Source organism: Paramormyrops kingsleyae, chromosome 4 (genome assembly GCF_048594095.1).
Source record: "Paramormyrops kingsleyae isolate MSU_618 chromosome 4, PKINGS_0.4, whole genome shotgun sequence".
NCBI classification, from domain to species: Eukaryota; Metazoa; Chordata; class Actinopteri; order Osteoglossiformes; family Mormyridae; genus Paramormyrops; species Paramormyrops kingsleyae.
This window is the reverse complement of record NC_132800.1, coordinates 31,830,375-31,848,087: the sequence shown is the minus strand read 5'-3', so window position 1 is coordinate 31,848,087 and position 17,713 is coordinate 31,830,375. Positions and strand designations below refer to the sequence as shown.

The 17,713-nt window shown below is 48.7% G+C and overlaps 1 protein-coding gene across 1 annotated transcript in view; it reads left to right on the top strand.

Moving 5' to 3' along the window:
- Positions 1 to 17,713, top strand: part of myo10 (myosin X) — an 89,644-nt gene continuing 71,931 nt past the window's right edge. Inside the window, exon 1 of the mRNA XM_023815616.2 lies at positions 1 to 488. Coding sequence (XP_023671384.2) covers positions 468 to 488 — 21 coding nt within the window. The 5' untranslated portion in view covers positions 1 to 467. The remainder of the gene's footprint in view (positions 489 to 17,713) is intronic.

Below are 17,713 nucleotides of genomic sequence, written 5' to 3'. Positions count from 1 at the left end.
GCGAGACGCTCCCATGCTTCGCTTTAACATTCAAAGCGCTTCGGGGAGGAGCTTCGGAAATACATTCCGAGTCGAAATTTAAGTATACACTGTTGGACAACTTTAGTTATAGTCTTACATGTATGCCTGAGCGTTTTAACATGAGAGGAAAGGGCAGCCCGTCGCTCTTTATACTTCTGCAAACTTTTGTCGATCCTCGGGATTTTATTTTGAATTTCCGAAAGGCTGCATCTTCTGTCTAAATGAATATAAGGGCGCATGGTATTTCTGAGGTCTAAAAACAAAGGCAGATCTCTGGATTAGCGTTATTTTTTCGATCCCATCTAAGAAGAAATGGAAACGGGAATGTTTTAAATGGACAAAAATACGTATTTATCCCTGATGTCTTAGTGCCGCACAACATTAACACATGTTTCTGCTGGATGTTTTGCATACTGTAACCTTACTGGATTAAATAAATAAGGAGGATGGATAATTTCTTTACTGTGGTAAGTTAAGTCGACTTGATAATAAAGTTAAAACAAGGTTTCTAACCTTAATGAATTCATTGTGATATTCAGGTGCGGCGTCAATTTGACCGGTATCATTTCTAACTGGGTTAAATGAAGCAGCGTTAAGAAGAGATTTCCCTCCGTTTTGATTTTCATTGCATTTAATTTTCACTGAACTCCTCATCGGCTCCGATCTTTATTTGTGATGAGGGTTTTAATGTTCAACAGTTGGGAAAGCGGAGAGAAAAACCTGTTCCATAGTAGGAAGATTAGCTGTGAGTTTCCATCTGAAGCCCGACAGAGAGGCAAGCTCTTTTGGAAGCCTGCCCAGAGTAACTGTGGTTTTTGGTATTTCCTTTAGGTTAAGTTTTTTTTCTCTCCCTCCCTCTCTTTTCATGTCGCAGCCAAGAGGTAAAGCTATTAATAGAAACTAAAGAAACATGCTCCAAACTACTTTTGTACAAAAAAAAAATGGAAATCGTACACCAGGACTAAGCATAACTGGATGCAATGTGCAGTGCCAATGCCCAGTTAAACATTAATTAGTGCATGCTTGTTTTGTAGTTCGGCTTTCATAAACATCCAACAGTTAAAATAAAAATATGCGTCTTTGCGTTATGCACGTGACTGCAGCAAGATCTTGAAATGCGTTAAAGAAGTTTATTTACAAACATGCAGAAAAGAGCATGCAGAGGCGATTCTGTGAAGGTCACGACCGGAAAACTTTAATTACACTAAGTGAACAATATCCTGATGACTTTGTAAAGAGTGCATCAGACGCAGACGTCAGTGACGTCGGGCGAGGTGGCGACGTGCGACATCGGTGTATAGACACAAGATCGCACCTTTTCCCGGACGGTATCGTTGCGGAATCGGTGCGCTGTGATACCAGGTTTATCTATTTCCCGGCGGAGTGTAACAAAAAAACATGATTTAATTTGTGAAATCGCTGAAAACGACTGCAGGGGGGACGTGTAAGACGCAGAATGCCTCTCCGGTACGCAAACTGTTAGAATAAATAGCCGATAGGTCTTTCAGCCAAAAGTGCAGGGCCTGCACAATAGTCTCAAATATCAGACCCGCTCCGTGATGTCTGCTGAGCTCCCTGCAAACAAAGAGCCAGTCTTTAAGGAAAAGGCCACTTGATGAGGAAACGAACTGCTGCAAGGGCAGATAGGGGTGTATATTATACGGTAGCTGAATATAAAAATAAACGTCCATGTTAAGTCGAGCTGCAAGTTATGTTTACTGTCTTCTGCATTGATACCAAACAAGTTAACAGCTGTTAGGTTAAATTCTACCATAAGCACTTAAATAAAGAGGGGGAAATGCTGTTTTGAAACATTGTGATTCTTTCTGATGCTCTAGATAAGACCAGAGACGAGCATTTCATCTGGGTGCATAGATTTATGTACAGTAGTACAGGCCCATATCACTGATATGTCATTTAATTGGCTGCCCGCTATTGACTCTGTGGGTCGAACGAGTTCCTGTTTGTTAGGGCCTGTGTTCATTTAAATCACCGTGCAGGTTTGCCATTGGCTCCTGAAGGTGGACTTTGTGTTCCCTCCTATTAGGAAGTAAGTACCTGCTGCAGCTAATTACAATAAACGGTCCTGCGACCGCAAGGACTGAGTTTGCACTTTGCTGGTGGGCATATACCGCCCATGCAGCATCTCCGCAGCGTTTAGCCTGAGCTCGTAAAAATTCAGATGGCATTCAGAGCTTGGGAAGGCAGTTTGTCATATGGAGTCTCATTACTGTAGGAAAGTGTTGAGGGGGCTCGGTGTTGCCCCCTCTGGGCGCTGCCGTCTCACTGATGAAGGGTCTTACGAGGTTTGTGAAATTCCACAGCAGCCCGTGGGGGCCGGGCATGGCCGAGGGCCGCGTCCTGCCCGGACCGGAACGCCGGCAAGGCACGGCAAGCCCAGGTGCCATGGAAGCCATTGTGAAGCCTGGGTTTTAATAGCGGTGTTCCTGCCCCTGGCTCCAGTGAGACAGCGACTGAGGACTTTGAACACTTTCTTTCTGCTCCTTCCCAGAATTCCTCTGCAGCGGGAACCTGCAGAAACAAGTTTTTTTTTTAATGGTGATTGCTGATCATCGCTGGTTCATTGGCAAAGACAGGGGGGATGTGGATTCTGTGAGAGAACGGCGATGTGTACCTCACTGCATAAATACGGATCTGCGTGAAATCAGTCCCGGCTATTTGCGGTGGCTTAATGATCCTGAGGCATTAGGTCACGCTGATGAGGTCGTGTTCATTGGTGGAGCACTCTCTCAGTAAGCATGTTTCCTGCAAATCGAATATGCCGCACAGTTGACCTCTCTGTGCGAAAGTTTCAGTTCTTTAGGGTGACCTCCTTTGTCGAGAGAATAAGACCACCTCAGAGAGCCGGAGATTTTCCCCTAAGGAAGCGAAAGATGCTTCTGAAGCCCGATACCGCTAAAAGTGTCCGTGTACACTGGAGACGGCGTCTTCGGATGGATCAGTTTACTCTTCGTTTTGTCACTGCTGTTTTAACTGTATTTGTTTACACTGCGCAGCTAGTTGAGCTGCTATCGTGTTGCATTTGCGGAAAGGGATCTCTTTTTAAAGTGTAGTAAGCTGATGAAGTCCCATTAAAAAAGTTGCCTTTTCTAGGGTTCAACATAAATTCCCAGTACTCCATCCTGGTCCTGAGCTGCTGTGATCCTCCCTTTGCCACTGTAGGCTATGACACATAACACCTTTTACAGGAGCTTTGCATAACAGTGTTTTTTTCTGGCAGAATTTGATTTGTATTTCATGTACTATAATGGTCATTTGGTTGCATAGCCAATAGGTTTACATAAACAGGCTTCTATGCCTCGTGGTTTTTAGGTCCTTAGCCAGCAGGGTATTAGATTTAAAAGGCTCCCTTAATATTTCAGCTGTTTGAGCAGCATTAAAGCCCAGCTTGTGGTTTGTATGGTGATCTGTATCCCAAGCAGAAGAACAGGCATGGACCAAAGCATGTGGATCTGCGTGGGTCTGCTCTGATTACTGGGGGGGTCTCTGGGCTTCTCTCCCCCAGCCGTATCTTTTATGAGCACATGAGGCAAGAAGCTCAGGAAATTTCCCTCGCCTTTGAGAGTGATCCAGACACGCACAATCAGTGCTTTAAAGACTTTCTCCAGATGCGTTTCCTTCGTCCTGTAGCTAAAAATGGCCCCACTTCCTGTTCGGCAGGGATCAGCCATAGGTGTTCAGTAGTATTTTTAGCCGTACCCCTGTCTGTTTTATGAATGGCCGTGGATTGATATGGAGACAAGGCCGGGTGTTTGCGTAGTGATGAGGTCAGAGTGTGGGTGCTTAACTGAGACCTTGTGTGGCTGTCATAGTCACAGTCCAGTTATGTTTGGCATCTCCACCAACCCCCCCCCCCCCCTCACTCCCTTGGACCCCCATAGTCTAAAGTAAACATGGGGGTGTGGATGCGTCGTGCTGTTTATAAGGAATCGCCTTGGCGCTTCTGCCCTCTCTTGTTACCTGGGGTGGCTTCTGGCAGATTAGAGGTGAAAGTGAGATCCTGCAGAGAGGATGGTGTCAACACTTTGCCAACAGTAGCCCACCTTCACAAAAAAAAAAATCCATGTACATATGCACACATCTGCTGTTTCAAACCCCAGGGGGTTGAACTGGGTGCCCACCAGTGCCCATCTGCGCCAATAGCCACCCAGCTCCGTGATGGTCCTGTCACGTCGAGATGGCCTGTTTACCCTCCACTAAAAGCACTGCAGTCATTTCAACGGCCGTCGTGAGAGGGGGTATCTAATATGTGTCCATTAGGAGTCTGTTTGATCTGCGCTCATTAAGAATCCCCCCCCCCAGGAGGACTTGAGGTAGCTGGGTGCTCCTGAGGAGTTCTGTAACGGTTTCTGTGTCACATCTTGCTGGGTTTGGACACCATGGGCTGTGTTTCTCAATACCAAGAACAGAAAGATCGCACTTGTGGTTTTGGCACGACCGGTCTTGCAAACTTGCCTCCCAAGAATGAACTTGGGCTGCAGTGAATCATGGGATTGGTCTTGTTCGGCGAGGATAACTGGGCATTTACTGTCCTCTGTACTTCTGTTCTTAGTATTGGAACTGATCTTCGGCGATGGAATATGACATAAAACAGATATGCGAGACACAAGTAGAGATAGAGAAACACCCAAGGTTCCAGGGAACATTCCGGTTCATCCTTCTGCCACAGGCTGCTTAACCTTCTGTTTATAAAAATAACTTGTATTTTGGATAAACCCTCTTTTAGGGAAAAATTGATGCTGCCTGTTTTAGTTTGGTGTAACTTTGTTAAACTGATGCATCACTGGCTTGGATGTCTGTTCCTGCCATGTAAGCTCCCCAGATGTGTCTCTGATGGACTGGGGTGAGAATGCCGGTCTTGAAATGCACTGCAGTAACGTCGCCGACGAGCTCGGTTGCTCTGAAAAAGCTACGTTTTCATTCTCCCGTCTTTGTTTAATGTAGCGCGATGCCTCGACTAAAATCTGATAATAAGCCACAATCGAGACAGTAATTCAAAATTTTCTTGGGTCTAGGGATCTAGAGTATTAGTTTCTAAACAGGCGAATACTTCAGAGTATTGTGTGTCTCTACACCCATCCATCTTCCATAGCTACTGATCTGGTACAAGGTCACTGTGCCGGGAGCCTGTTAGCGGCTGGGACTCCCAGCATGCAATGCCTGCTTGCGGTTGTGCATTGTCAGCCACTATGGGTAATTCAGGGACACAGGCTGAACTGAATGTCTTTGGACTGCAGGATGAAACCCGTGAATGATGCAAGCCCCTACATCATATTATTGACAAATTAGACGGCAGTTTTTTAAGATTTAGGTCAGCGCAGCATGATGCAATGGCTCAATCTGACCGATTTACAGATAGGCGGTGGCCGGGGCTGTAGCCCAGTGGCCGAAACTCAACTGGGTCGCGTCCAAAGAGTCGATTCTTTCCCATCGTTGTCTGAAATGATGTCGAGAGAATGTTCCGGAGAGGGTGTGCGGGAAGGCCGGGCCGCGATCGTCGGGTCCCACGGTGCGCTTGTGTCCCAGCGCGTGCAGACTTTTATGGTGCGATGACGTCTTGCTTTCAAGCAGACTTTACCCGACGATGTCTGGCGCTTGATAATTGTTGTGAAATTAATATCACGAGGCCCCTGTTCATTCTAAGCAACATCCTACGTCACCATTTAGCTTAAAATCAAGACTATTTTCCAAAATGTTTTTGGAATTTGCCAGTTTCGGGACGCAGAGTTTAACAAATCAATATGAAAGAAATCTAATCCATTTTCTTTTTGACTTTTAATTTTAGATGATGTCGTTTTGCCTATAACCAGAAATTCTCTTTACTGGCTCTAGAAGAGGAAATTTTTTCGACAGTTAAAATGAAGTCGTGACAAAAAGGGAAGGGAGAGATTTATTGTCTCCCTCTCGTTAAACACGATGTCAGACTGTAATTAATGCCCTTTTTAACGTGTGAAGTTCTTACACCCCAGGAGAGTAGGACGACTCTTCTTAACGTTTTCATGTTTGCGTTGTAGCTTTCACAAGCTCGTACTTGTAAACAGGCCTCGTCAAACACGCCCCATGGAGGTGTGTTGCTACTGGGACAGCGCCCAGCTTCTCCTACCCCTCAGAGCTCACGCTCAACCACTCCCCTGGTGCATTGTTTATGGTGAGGGGGGGGGCACTGGTTAGTCGGGGGGTGAGTCCGGGAAGGTAGGAAGTGCTTGTTTACATTTGGTGTGGCTCTGTAAGCTCTTGCCCATGGAAACCCCTGCCCCCCCCCCCTTAGCCTTGGCTGACCCCCTACACAGCTGGACAGCACATGGCCAACGTTTCATGGAGACGTTTCTGAAAAGTAGGTCAGGTGGTGTTAGCAGACGGCACCATCCTCCCCCGCCCCCCCACCCAGGTAAAATGCAGGCCTGGAAATGAAAACTCTGCCACTGATGTTTCCCAGAGCAGGATCTTCTTGAAACTTCTAACTTAGTTTGTCTCATGCTGGTTGCAGTAACATTCTTGCAAGCTGATCTTTACTTTGGGCTCTGATATTGCAACTTACAGCAGTGTTTCCCAATCCGGTCCCCGGGGGCTCACAGACAGCCCGTGTTTTTGCCCCCACCTAGTTCCCGGTAGTTCCCCGAACTGCCGCAGTTGCTGAGCACTTATGATGAGTGCGCAGTATGCAAATGAATGGGTGTGGTTTCAGTTATATGGTGGTGGGCGGGGTTATCTGTGGTATGACATCAGTGAAGGTGGGGCTTGTGGTCAGTTTGAGTTGTCTTCAGCAGTCACGCCCCCCTCACCGCCTCAGCCTGGTATAATTACTTGGCCAAACCGGTTCTCCCTCAGGGCTCTGCACGTCGGCGCACGTGAATCGTCGTCTCACGATGTCGCCGTTACCCAAGAGACACCCGGTGTCCTTGCCAGCTGAAACAGGTTCTGATCTAAGTGGACGTGAGCTTAGAGCCCACAGCCAGTCCGCTACCTTCTCCGGATCAGCACCCTGCAGACCTTATTTTACTCCTTACTGGTGATTATGAAGCTCTTTCCCAGCTCAGGCTTGGGTACATCTATCTCCATCTGCGCCTTCCTTCCTCTCTCCACATGCATTTCCGTGTCACAGTGTAGCCTGCAGTGTGTGGTTTCAGAGACTATTAGATGAACGACCCCCCCCTCCCAGGATAGGAAGTTACAAGATATATGCATGGATGGATGGATGGTCTCGGATCGGAAAGCCGATGGCTCTCCACGTTATCTGTGACGCCGTTTCACGCTTCCAAAAAATCAGCCACCCCGAAATGACCAGCAATGGAAAACGAGCACTTCTTGTTGTTTATCCTGCATGTGGGCCGTTGTGCTTTGTGCTCAGTCCCCCGGCGTTCACCCAAGGTGGCCTCTGCCACCCCTCACCAAATAGGGCACTCCGATTTTCTGTCAGCCGCCTGACCCCTTCAAATGTCGACCTCCGATAAAAGCCGTACGATTATCCCGTCCTGGAAGCGATTTTCCTGCAGTGTTTACAGACTGAATTCATATACAAACTGCACCCGAGCATTTGCTGCTTGGAGAACTTTCACGTTTATTTAAGATTTGTTTTACAGCTTCTTTCTGAGGAGAAAGGAGCCAGGAATGGTGGATTTTAGCCGTACGGGACCATGAAGGTCATCACCAGTGAAGCGGCTTTACCTTTTTGTCCTCGTTTGAAACAAACATCTGTAACGTCTGTCTGCTTAGTGCCTGTGTGGTTAAAAATTAAACAAAACAAAATTACCCAGATTACATCCTTTTAACAAAGGTGGGCTGTTTTTCAAGCTGTTCCCCTGTCTAATGACTCCAACTAAAGTCTAAATTACCATATATTTTTCAGCCTGGGCCACGGTTTGATGTAGGAAAGATACACATATTGTCAAATGACCCATTGGCTGACACGTCTGCTGCCCTCTGATTGGTCGAGACGACTTTGAGTGAACATGTGTTCTGAGGATCAGCTCTTGATTGGTTCTCCCAGGGGTGGCTGATCCTGTATAAATATCAGGCTTTCCTGCTCCAAAACCGAACACTCCGGACACACGCTGGAGGTCCAGAGAGGTGGAGCAGGCCAGCCTGAGAGCTGGGCTCGCCCGGGATGGGGTCAGGTGACGGTCCATGACAGCTCACGGACGAGGGCGGGGGAAATACCCTTGGGCATGTCCGCAGTGTTAATTAAAGGTCAGCACACAGAGAGGTGGTGGGGTTTAGGGGTAAGATGGCGTCAATAGCGGGCAGGTGCTACTCGCCTGGCTTTCTGCCGGCCATGAAACACAATCTCTCACCAAGGTGGAAATTACACCTGGACTCCTATACCAGCGTGAGCCAGCCCGGCTAGCCGTGTCCCTGCAGCCAGCGCAGTCCAGACCCGCCTTAGGATGCTCATCAATGGTCCACATTTTTGTTCAACAGTGAAAACACTGATTACAGTTTTTAAATCATTTCCCATCTGTTTTTCTCCCCCCCCCCACCCCGAAACTCATTTTACAGATGTGCATGAGGGGAGTTAAATATGGGGGGTGCAGAGCCCGTGCCGTTAAAGGCCTGAGTTTTTTTTTTTTTGTTGTTTTCCAGTCGGATTTAGGAGGAAGAGTTCGTCATTCCCTCGTCCTGTTGCTACAGTTTGGCCCAAGCGCGGTTCCCACAACAGATTCCCACCCATAGTAGTAAAAGTTGCTCAGCATACACACCCTGCAGCTGTCGAGGGTCATAACATCGAGGACTCCAGGAATGTCCCGGCGGACAGCAACCGGGCTTACGGGCGAATGGTACCGGTCAGACGGGCACCCGGGCATCTCCCGGGGTCCCCCGCCACACGTTACCAACGGCCCATGGGCACAGCTCAGAGTGATACGCTGATTAAAAAATAAACAGGGTGGGTTTGTTCACAGCTGGCCTGGGGGGGGGGGGGTGTATCTCCTGTCATTGAGCTTTTCTGTTGGCCCCGAGGGACTGAAAGCTGTTCCTCCCCCCGCCGGCTGACAGGTGGTTATCGCCGCTTGTGTTAAGGCTGACTCTCCCCTTAACGAGGGCAGCAATAAAGTGATACAGCATCAGTGTGAGATCGAGAAGATTATCTTCTCTAGAAAAGGTTAGTAGCTTATGCCTGGAAAAGGGGAACTTGTTTATATCCAGTAGACTCCGCCCCCCCCCCCCCCCTCCGCGCCACGTGTGTGTTTCTGTGGTTGGTAGGGGTGCGATTTGGACAGCTGCCAATCAGAATCTGGCCCAGAATTCAGCTGTGGTCGTCTTTTCAAAGGTCGTCCCGTGATTCAGTGCTCCGTGGTCTGCGAGCGCCCACGCCACGGCCAGCCTGGCCCCCGCTGGGCTCCGTAGTTAACCAGCCGCAGATGCCCTTAAAAAGGGGCCCCTGGCGTCCCCTAACTGATGGGCGTGACCTTAAAGAGTTAATCATAGCGTGTTACTATGACACACCACTCCAAAATAAAAGGGGGACTTTTTCAGGCACGCTTGGGGTGCATGATGCAGGATCTAAGTATATCTGGGTTACAGAATCAAAGTCGGTCAAAACTTGCTAGAGTGATTGTGTGTGTGTGTGTTTTTTTTTTCCAAAACGGAGGGGGCGGAGCCATTCGAAAGGTAATGGAGGCCTTATCTTCCTGCACCTGTCAGACCCGGATTAATAACGAGAGGTTAAATGTTTAAAGTGCTATCTCGTGATTTGTTGTCCTTATTCAGTCGCCTTTGGATCTGTCCTTCAACTTCTGCGAGAGATGGAATGTGATTATATTGGCGGCCATGTTTCTTCACACTTTCGATGCCGATCTCGACTTCAGGTCACCTGCTCACACCTGCCACAAGTCTTTCCCGGATCGTCTTCGGTTTTGGGTTGGTTCCAATTATATGGTGACAGGAATGATGAACGAGAGGGGAAATGTAGAGTTCAGACCTCCTGCCAGCCTGTAGACCTTCGTCTCCAGTTTCCTATGAAGCCAATCCATTCTGCAGTCTAGTGTTTACCGTTGGACGTGGGGTATGAATCACTTCCGTATGAGAGCATGAGTTTCACTTTGGTATTTACTGGGGAAGGGAATCAGTCAGATTATCTTGGGTTTTAGCTCTGGTTGATGGAGATAGTTGATGTGGGGTCGGGCCCTGTCTGAATTTGCCAGTGATTTCTAATACTTTGTTTGGCCTGGTTCTCGCTTGGTGCCCTTGTGAGAACCTGTCCGTGTTTCCACCAGTTTCAAAAATGAACGCAAGCAGAAATGAGAGTAAAGTAAAGGTTCATATGAATTCAGATTTTTTTGGATTCCAGTTGGATTCTTGATCTGTTTCATCTTTATCAGCTGCCAAGCCAAAAACAAAAAAACCAGCCCTCAAGGCTTTTCAGGGTATGACTCTGTTTCTATCGCCTGCATCCCCCCTCGTCAACGTAAAGGCTCCCCTCCCTGTATCTAAGTTTATTCTCACTCGCTGTTTTCCCGCCGTCCTTTTAAGGATCGCGCAGTAAAAGTGTCTGCTAAAAACTTTGCCGTACGCCTCATGATCTCTTCGCCACTCACACACCAAAATTTTATTTATTTGACCTTCGACATATTCATACTTTATTAATAAATCTGGCCAGCAGATCGATCTTTCATTTTTCACAGCATAAGAAAACTTAAGATAACTTGTAACGTTATTCCGCTAATAAGCTGGCTAGCTATTTCACTGCAGGCCTCGACGATATTAGAGTAATCGGTTATGGATTGAATTCTCCGGGTATATGGATGATTTGGACACTATAGCCCGTCCCAGTTTCGTTGAAGTTACGGTGCCGAATTCTTTTCTGTGGTGCTGTGCTGGAGCCATTTTTTCTGGCCCAGGGTCATTTTTTTTGCAGTGAAAATGCACGGAACCAGTTCCAGACTGGGAAAAAGCCCGGCACCAGCTCTGACAGTGTTGGTGGAAACGAGGCATAAGCAACCTGAAAAGCAGGCGTGCTGTGAAGGGGGGGACATTAGGACGATTCTTAGGGCCCCTGAGTATTCAGAAGCTAATTGGATTGGTCTGGGTTGGGGGGCCATTATAACACGCTTTCTATTAGCCCCCCTGCTGGAGAATCCATTGCTGTGACCTGGTAATGGACTGAGGCAAATTGCTCTTGACTTCTCTCCTTATGTGTTTCTCTCCTCTGTTGGTGTATATTTCAATAACCTTTACCTGTTCGCGTGCACCTTATATAAGAAATAGGCGTGTTGCAGAGAATGTCACAAGCGGACAGTGATTCAGTTGTTATTTTCTCCATGGCTGTCAGTACGCACAGAACATACAATCCACAAAACTTATTTGCTCTGCCTGTGTGAAATAAACCTTATTGATTTTGACTGGAGTCCCTGAGGACTCTGGTGGATTTTGCACATTGTACATGTATGATATATCTGTGTGTTTGTGTGATTTACATGCCATGTTTTCCCAAAATCTTGGCTGAGTCTGCATTTGCTGCTGGTTCACGTGGCCCAACAATGGGCTCATTTTTACCCCGTGGCTCTGGTTTTGCCCCTCGTCACACTGATCCGACTGCTCCGAGGCATTCCTGCCCCCTTTGTCTGCATGCCCCCTGCCCCCCCATTCCATGACTCCACACAGTGTGGGGTCTGTTTTCTGAGCGAGGCCAAGCCGCAGACAAGCCTTTGGTGTTTTGGAGACGGACACGGTCCTTGGGGCCTGGCCACTTAGGTCACCATGAAAGACCCCCCCCCCCCCCCCAGGGTCTGTGGTTTCTGATTGCCCTTTTGTGGAGCCCCATTACGGTCGCCCAAAAGCGCCACGCTCCCAGTTCTGTTTGACGCCGCTTTCAGATAGCCCAGCTTAGCTTCCGCTCTTAGTCTCGTTTGATGACGTCTGGGAGCGTCTCTCACTACTGCCCCAGCGACGCCCCCCCGCTGGTACCAGTGTGTCACAGGTACACGTGCTCTTACACAGTCCCTGGGCCTGTATAAAAGGCATATTAAATTATTACAGGCAATTAGCATATAGCTTTTCTGTTTATGAGTTTATTGCAGAGTCACAGGCGCCTGCCAAGTTACGAATTACGGGAGACCTTGCCGTCGTGAGCTTTTCATTCGCGTTTGTATCTAATTAGAGAAAAGCTGGGGGGGAGGGGGGGGCGCCTGGTGCTTTGTGGGTCTGGGGTCTGCACCGTGTTTATGTGCAGTTTGCATGTTCCCTGCTCATTTTTACAGTTTTTCCTCCCGCAGCCGAAACACATGTAGCTTTGCTTAATCCCGCCAGAGACCTTATGTGGCAATAGACTTGTGAGTTTGTGGAGGACAGCGCTTGAAGTTTTACTGTTATTTGTGTCTGTTTATAACTGTAAATTGTGGCGTACGGATACCCTACCATATAAATGCCACCTCAAACACTGCTATGCTGCCCAATGAGAGACGGCCTCACACCAACCTTAACCAATTAGATTCATCGCTATCCTCCCCACAGTTTAATCACTCGGTAACATGACGAAGTTATGGATCTTGTCCCCTCAGCTCCTTTTTGGAGTTAAGAAGGTTTATTTTCAGACAAGCGAGCCCTCCCTCAGTCTGAGTCAGACTCTAGGCTGTCACCACGGGTCACTGAAGCGCTTCTGTCCACTGGATTGTCGGCATTAAATGTTGCAGTCACTGGAACTAGTCCTCCGCCTCACACTGCAAAGTTAAACTGCAGTTTACCTTCTCACTGGTCGATAGGAGACTGTAATGTTACCTTTACAGCTATAAGAAAGCGTTAGCTTTATGCTGAATGAGTTGATAGTGTGGTTTTCTGAACTGGACAGCGCTATAAATCAACCGTATAAGTTAAGCCTATGAATTTTATTTTGTATATCATGTGCATCTATGTGCGTACGGGTCTGGGTTTTAGTCAGCCCTATATTCTCTATATTCAAATCAGAAAAAGCAAAGGAAAAAGGTGAAAATGCAGGCCGCCTGTTTCAGTCTGTAACGGTACATCATTAATTTACAATCCATGACTGCAACCGTTTAAAAATGACAATGTCCACCTATAGTTTAAACAGGTGACATACTCCAGACTCCGTTCAAGTAGTGCTAAGAGCAAACTTAGGCTCTCGGTTGGGCTTAGAATAAGCCTGATAGTATGTGTGTTATAAACAAGCTTTTTGAGTGGTCTAGCATATCAGCGGTACTGAGGGTCTGTGTCTGGATATACGTGTCTCTGCTCTGGCTTCTTCTGTAGATCATCCTCACTCTCAGCACCGCAGGAATGTTTCGAGGCAGGCCGGCTAGAGGCCTACTTTATTGGTACTTTATTGGTACTTTTTAGTGCCGTGGGCCCGAGTATCTCTCCGTGTTAAGGGGGCCACAGGAAATGCTGTTGGTTAGAAGAAAGCAAAAAAGGCGTAATAAAAATGAACGTTCAGCCCGGTGCGGCTCACATGGCTGCCGTTAGCCTGCCTGCTTTTGTCCGGCTGTGAACGAAGGGCTGGTTCACCGGAACCGTCTCGGTTCCGCCCAAGCGGGAGCATCGTTTGCCTCTGTTGGGCAAAAGCCTGTTTCTAATCGAGGGACGGTACCGGATCGCGGTCAGCTGCAGGCTTCCGGATGTTGTCCCAAACGGGGCTGCACCGCGCATTAATTGGCTCCGATTTCTCTTTCATAGACATTCTCTTTTCCCCACATTTGGTTTTTCTTCTTTTTCCCCTCCTGGTTGTTTTATTTTTTTTATTTCTGCGGAGGAATATTTTCAGAATGAAGCGTCTCTGCGCAGCTGTGGTTCCGGGCTTGGACGCGCATAAAGTAGGCCTTCGGGGACTCGCAGGCTTGTAATTTCCCTCTCAAAACCAGATTCATTAGGGTTCTCGCACGACGAGCAGAGACAGCCTCCTGACGGATCAGCGCAAAAGAGGGCAAACGTGAAGAAGGAGGCAAGCGCTAAGATCCGTTAGCGTCCCGCATGCTACCGGCTGCAACCTGTGTGTAAAAGCCCTCTTATCCTGAAGCCGGAAAGGCCTAATTGGAAATGCGTGTTTAGTTTTCCTAATGTACATCTCCCTCTGGATCCAAACGGATTACGGGATTGGTTGGTGCGGGGGGCAAGGGGGGGGGACGGACTGTTGGTCCTTCTCCCACAAAAGTCAATGATTAAACAGCTTAATCTACCCGAACACTGCTGGACATCTGTGTCTAAACAGCAGAGGTGCAGCCGCTAATGGATTTCTGTTTGGACTCTCTGATACATGGGGGGCCCGTGTTATTTTGCTTTTACAGTGTGTGGAGTGGGGGGGACGGCACTGGAGTGATAATATTATTTTCTTGGTGAGTCTGTGATATCGACAGGCTGCCATTTGCAGTGACCACATAGTCTTCCGGCGCACTGTGGGTGCTGAAAGTGCACGGCCGAGGTAAATCCGTTCAGCTTAGATGTTCCTCAGGAACATGGAAAGTAGATGGGTTCTGACCCGGTGGAAAGAGGGCTGGTGGAGACTGTGGTTCCCTGTGAAAGTATATCATACTGGTCGCCAAAGCCAAACCAATCTAATTATGCACCAGATTTTTCCGGGCCCCTGGAATCTTTCCAGAAACGGTCCAGAACCCTCAGTAGCCTGACTCACGTCATGTTTACGCTGCAGAAAAACAGAATTTAGCATATTTTTTTCCTTTCAATATTTTTGAGCGTTGAGGTTGTATTTTTTGGACCAAAGGGACATGGAAAGTTGTGTTTTGTGGGGCACTTTTTCGAAGGCGCGAAAGACCGACATTTATTGACGCTTTGTGAAAGGCAGGATGTCTGTTGGAAGGGACACTAATAAACAGGAAGGACGGTCTGGTAAAGAGCCACTGATTGACTCCAGTTCGCTGGCATCTTGCTCTGCTGTGGAGCTCAATCCTCTCCCCCCCCCCTCAGCTAAAATCATTCACTCCTCTGATGATTTTAAAATGGAAGGAAGGGTTACAATGTATGCTTGCTCTTTGGGATTTGAACCCACAACCTTCATGTTGTTAGCACAATGCCAGCCCTGTTGTGCTCTGGTAATAGCATGTTAGGTACGTTGCTCCAGGTGAGACTCAAACTCACAAGCCCAGCATAGGTCCTGCCATAAACGTAGCGCCCGCTGGCCAATTGCACCACAGGAGAGGCCAAAACGGAGAGTTACGGACTCCCCCTTTCGGCATGCGGCGGTCACACTCCAGTGTGAATGCTGTTCGCCCCTTCAGTGAGCAGTTTGTTCCCCGTGAGCGAGCGCAGTGAGCCAGCTGCACACAGGGGCCACTGGAGGACACAGACTCCCTTGTTGGGGGCAGGAAGTGAGGATTTACAGCGGAGGGCAGCTGGTGGTTTGTGTACCGTAAGGGTGCGGGTGCTGTGCCCCATGCATGGTGGACCAAGAGGGGGTATGCAACTCCCCCAGGGAAGCCAAACGTTAGGAGGCTGGTTGTGAGGAACTGGGTGAGATGGGGGGGTTTTCTTGGCCCTGTCCTTGGGGAGAATGCCCCACCTGTGATGGATCAGGTCCAAATGTGCTTGTAATTTTTGAAGTTCCTGCTATTATACAAAGAGACGTACATTTTTGGGAAAGCAGGGTGCAGCCAGGTCTTTAAGCAATTGTGGTTCCCGGCCTTGGTCAGGGGCCCAGTGGTGAAAAAAATGGGATTTGAACTAATAACCTTCCACAAAGTCCTAATCCACTACTGAGTCGCATTAGGGCCGAGGCATGCAGGCATCGCAGCAGCTGGCTCTGTGGCTGGCAGCTGAACAGCAAGAGCTTGCAGGTGCTGGAGTCACGCTCAGATCTGCCCACTCCCTGGGGGGGAGGAGGGGGGGCTGAGGATTAGGGGCACGGCGGGCGGAGGGTCGCTTTCCGAATCAGATGGGGGTGGAGTGGGCCGGGGGGCCCGACACACGACCGCTGTGGAGAAAAGAGCCACTAATGCCCTTTAATGGCGGGGCACAAAGGCTGTCATTTAACGGTGCACGCTTCTGAACAAACAGCTGTCAGAGCGAGACAGGGGGCCTCCTCCGCAGGAGCGACCCAGCCGATTCATCCCCACATCATCACGTTTTCTCTCTGAGTAACATCCTCAGACTCGATCTCCTGCTGCCCAAGGGGCGGGACCAAAGGAGCATTGGGCTCCAGCTTGGCCCCCTCCTCTGTCAATCACTGAGTCACAACATGTCATTGGTTGGCCACATTGGTTATAGCTCCTCTTATGCCACCCACCTTAAAAAATAATTGTAGCATTTCCCCTGTGCTGCAGCCCTTTTATCGCTCGCTGGGCCCGGCTTCTAGCTGGCAGGAAGCCCCGAGGGCTGTGAGTGTTCTCTCATTGGATAATCGGTCCTGATGGGAGGCGGGTCTTTACCGGAACACAATGCACGTGACGGAGGACGGCTGAGTAGCCAGCCAATTAGGTCCCCCCTAACAGGGTGGATTTATGGATGTTTCTGGAAAGATCATTTGTCGGAGTTAGAGGGAATTGTTTAAACCCCGAGATTAATGTTAACTAGTTTCCATCCGGCTAAACAAAGCCAACTGTGTGTGCAGGAGAACTCAAACCGTGTCGTTGGATTCATCTCGGCGAAGCTGGTTACATGAATCTAATTGTATTGTGACTCTCATGATCTAGTTACAGTTATTTGCTGCTGTGACGACTGCAGCGTCCTTCAGTATTTATCAATCATTCATCCATACATCCGACTGGAAATTAGCTCCTGTGATTGACACTGGCATAGTTGTTCCGTGGACAGATTCAGGCCTTAACTCCTGGCAGCAGCTCGGCATGTTGAACGTGAAGCTGTCTCACCTCTTACGTGTGACATCATGGATTCGGCCTTGGGGATCTTCGGGTGGTGACGGCGTCATCCTGCTTGGGACAGCAAAGTCCCCGGCCGCCAGACCTTCGTCACGCTTGTCTAGGTGTCCAGCACCCCCATGAGGAGATGAGGACAGACGGACGAATGAATGATCCCTGTGTGGTTAGGGAGAGAATGTTAAGCATCTTCAGTTACTTCTGAAATAAACATGTCCTGCTTTGCGAGAGAGCGAAGAGTGAAAAGGTCCTTCCTCCCTGTGGAACTTAGCTCTGGGTGTTTTCAGAGGATGTGAATAGATAGTGAGGTTCTGGAAGTGTCTGTCACCTTCATGAACTTCCTCTCTGGCTGGAATTTATCTCTTCTGGACCAATATCCATCTTCTTCAAATGGTACATTTTTCATGGCCTTCTGTACAACGTAGAGCCCCCTGAGTGTGAGGCTGATATCAAGGGCCTCCTTTAAGGAGAACCTCTTCCCTGTCATCTTTCTCTCCCCCCCTCACTTCCATCCGCTCGCCCAGTCAAATCGGCCTGATCCACGGCTCAGCTGTTAGGGGTCGCCGATCTGTGGTCTTGGCTGGCTGGAGCACATGTGGTTTTGTCTTTAAGGGGTTTGAGTTCTGCGTTCTTCTCTGGGGGGGGGGGTCGTCTCTGGGGAGGGGGGCTGGTTTTTCGCTCACACTGAAAACCGGCACCTCTGGGGGGCACCTAACGGAAGGCCTTTCTGTGATGCTGCAAAGATTGATATTCGCGGGGAGGGGGGGGGGGGGCATGGCTGAACATGCAGAACCCCCCTACTCATCATTCCTGTTCACCGCTACCGCGTGACGGTAACCCCCTTCGCCCCATGCCTTGTGGGATTCAACCGTAAATAATAACGGTCCCCGTGTGAGATC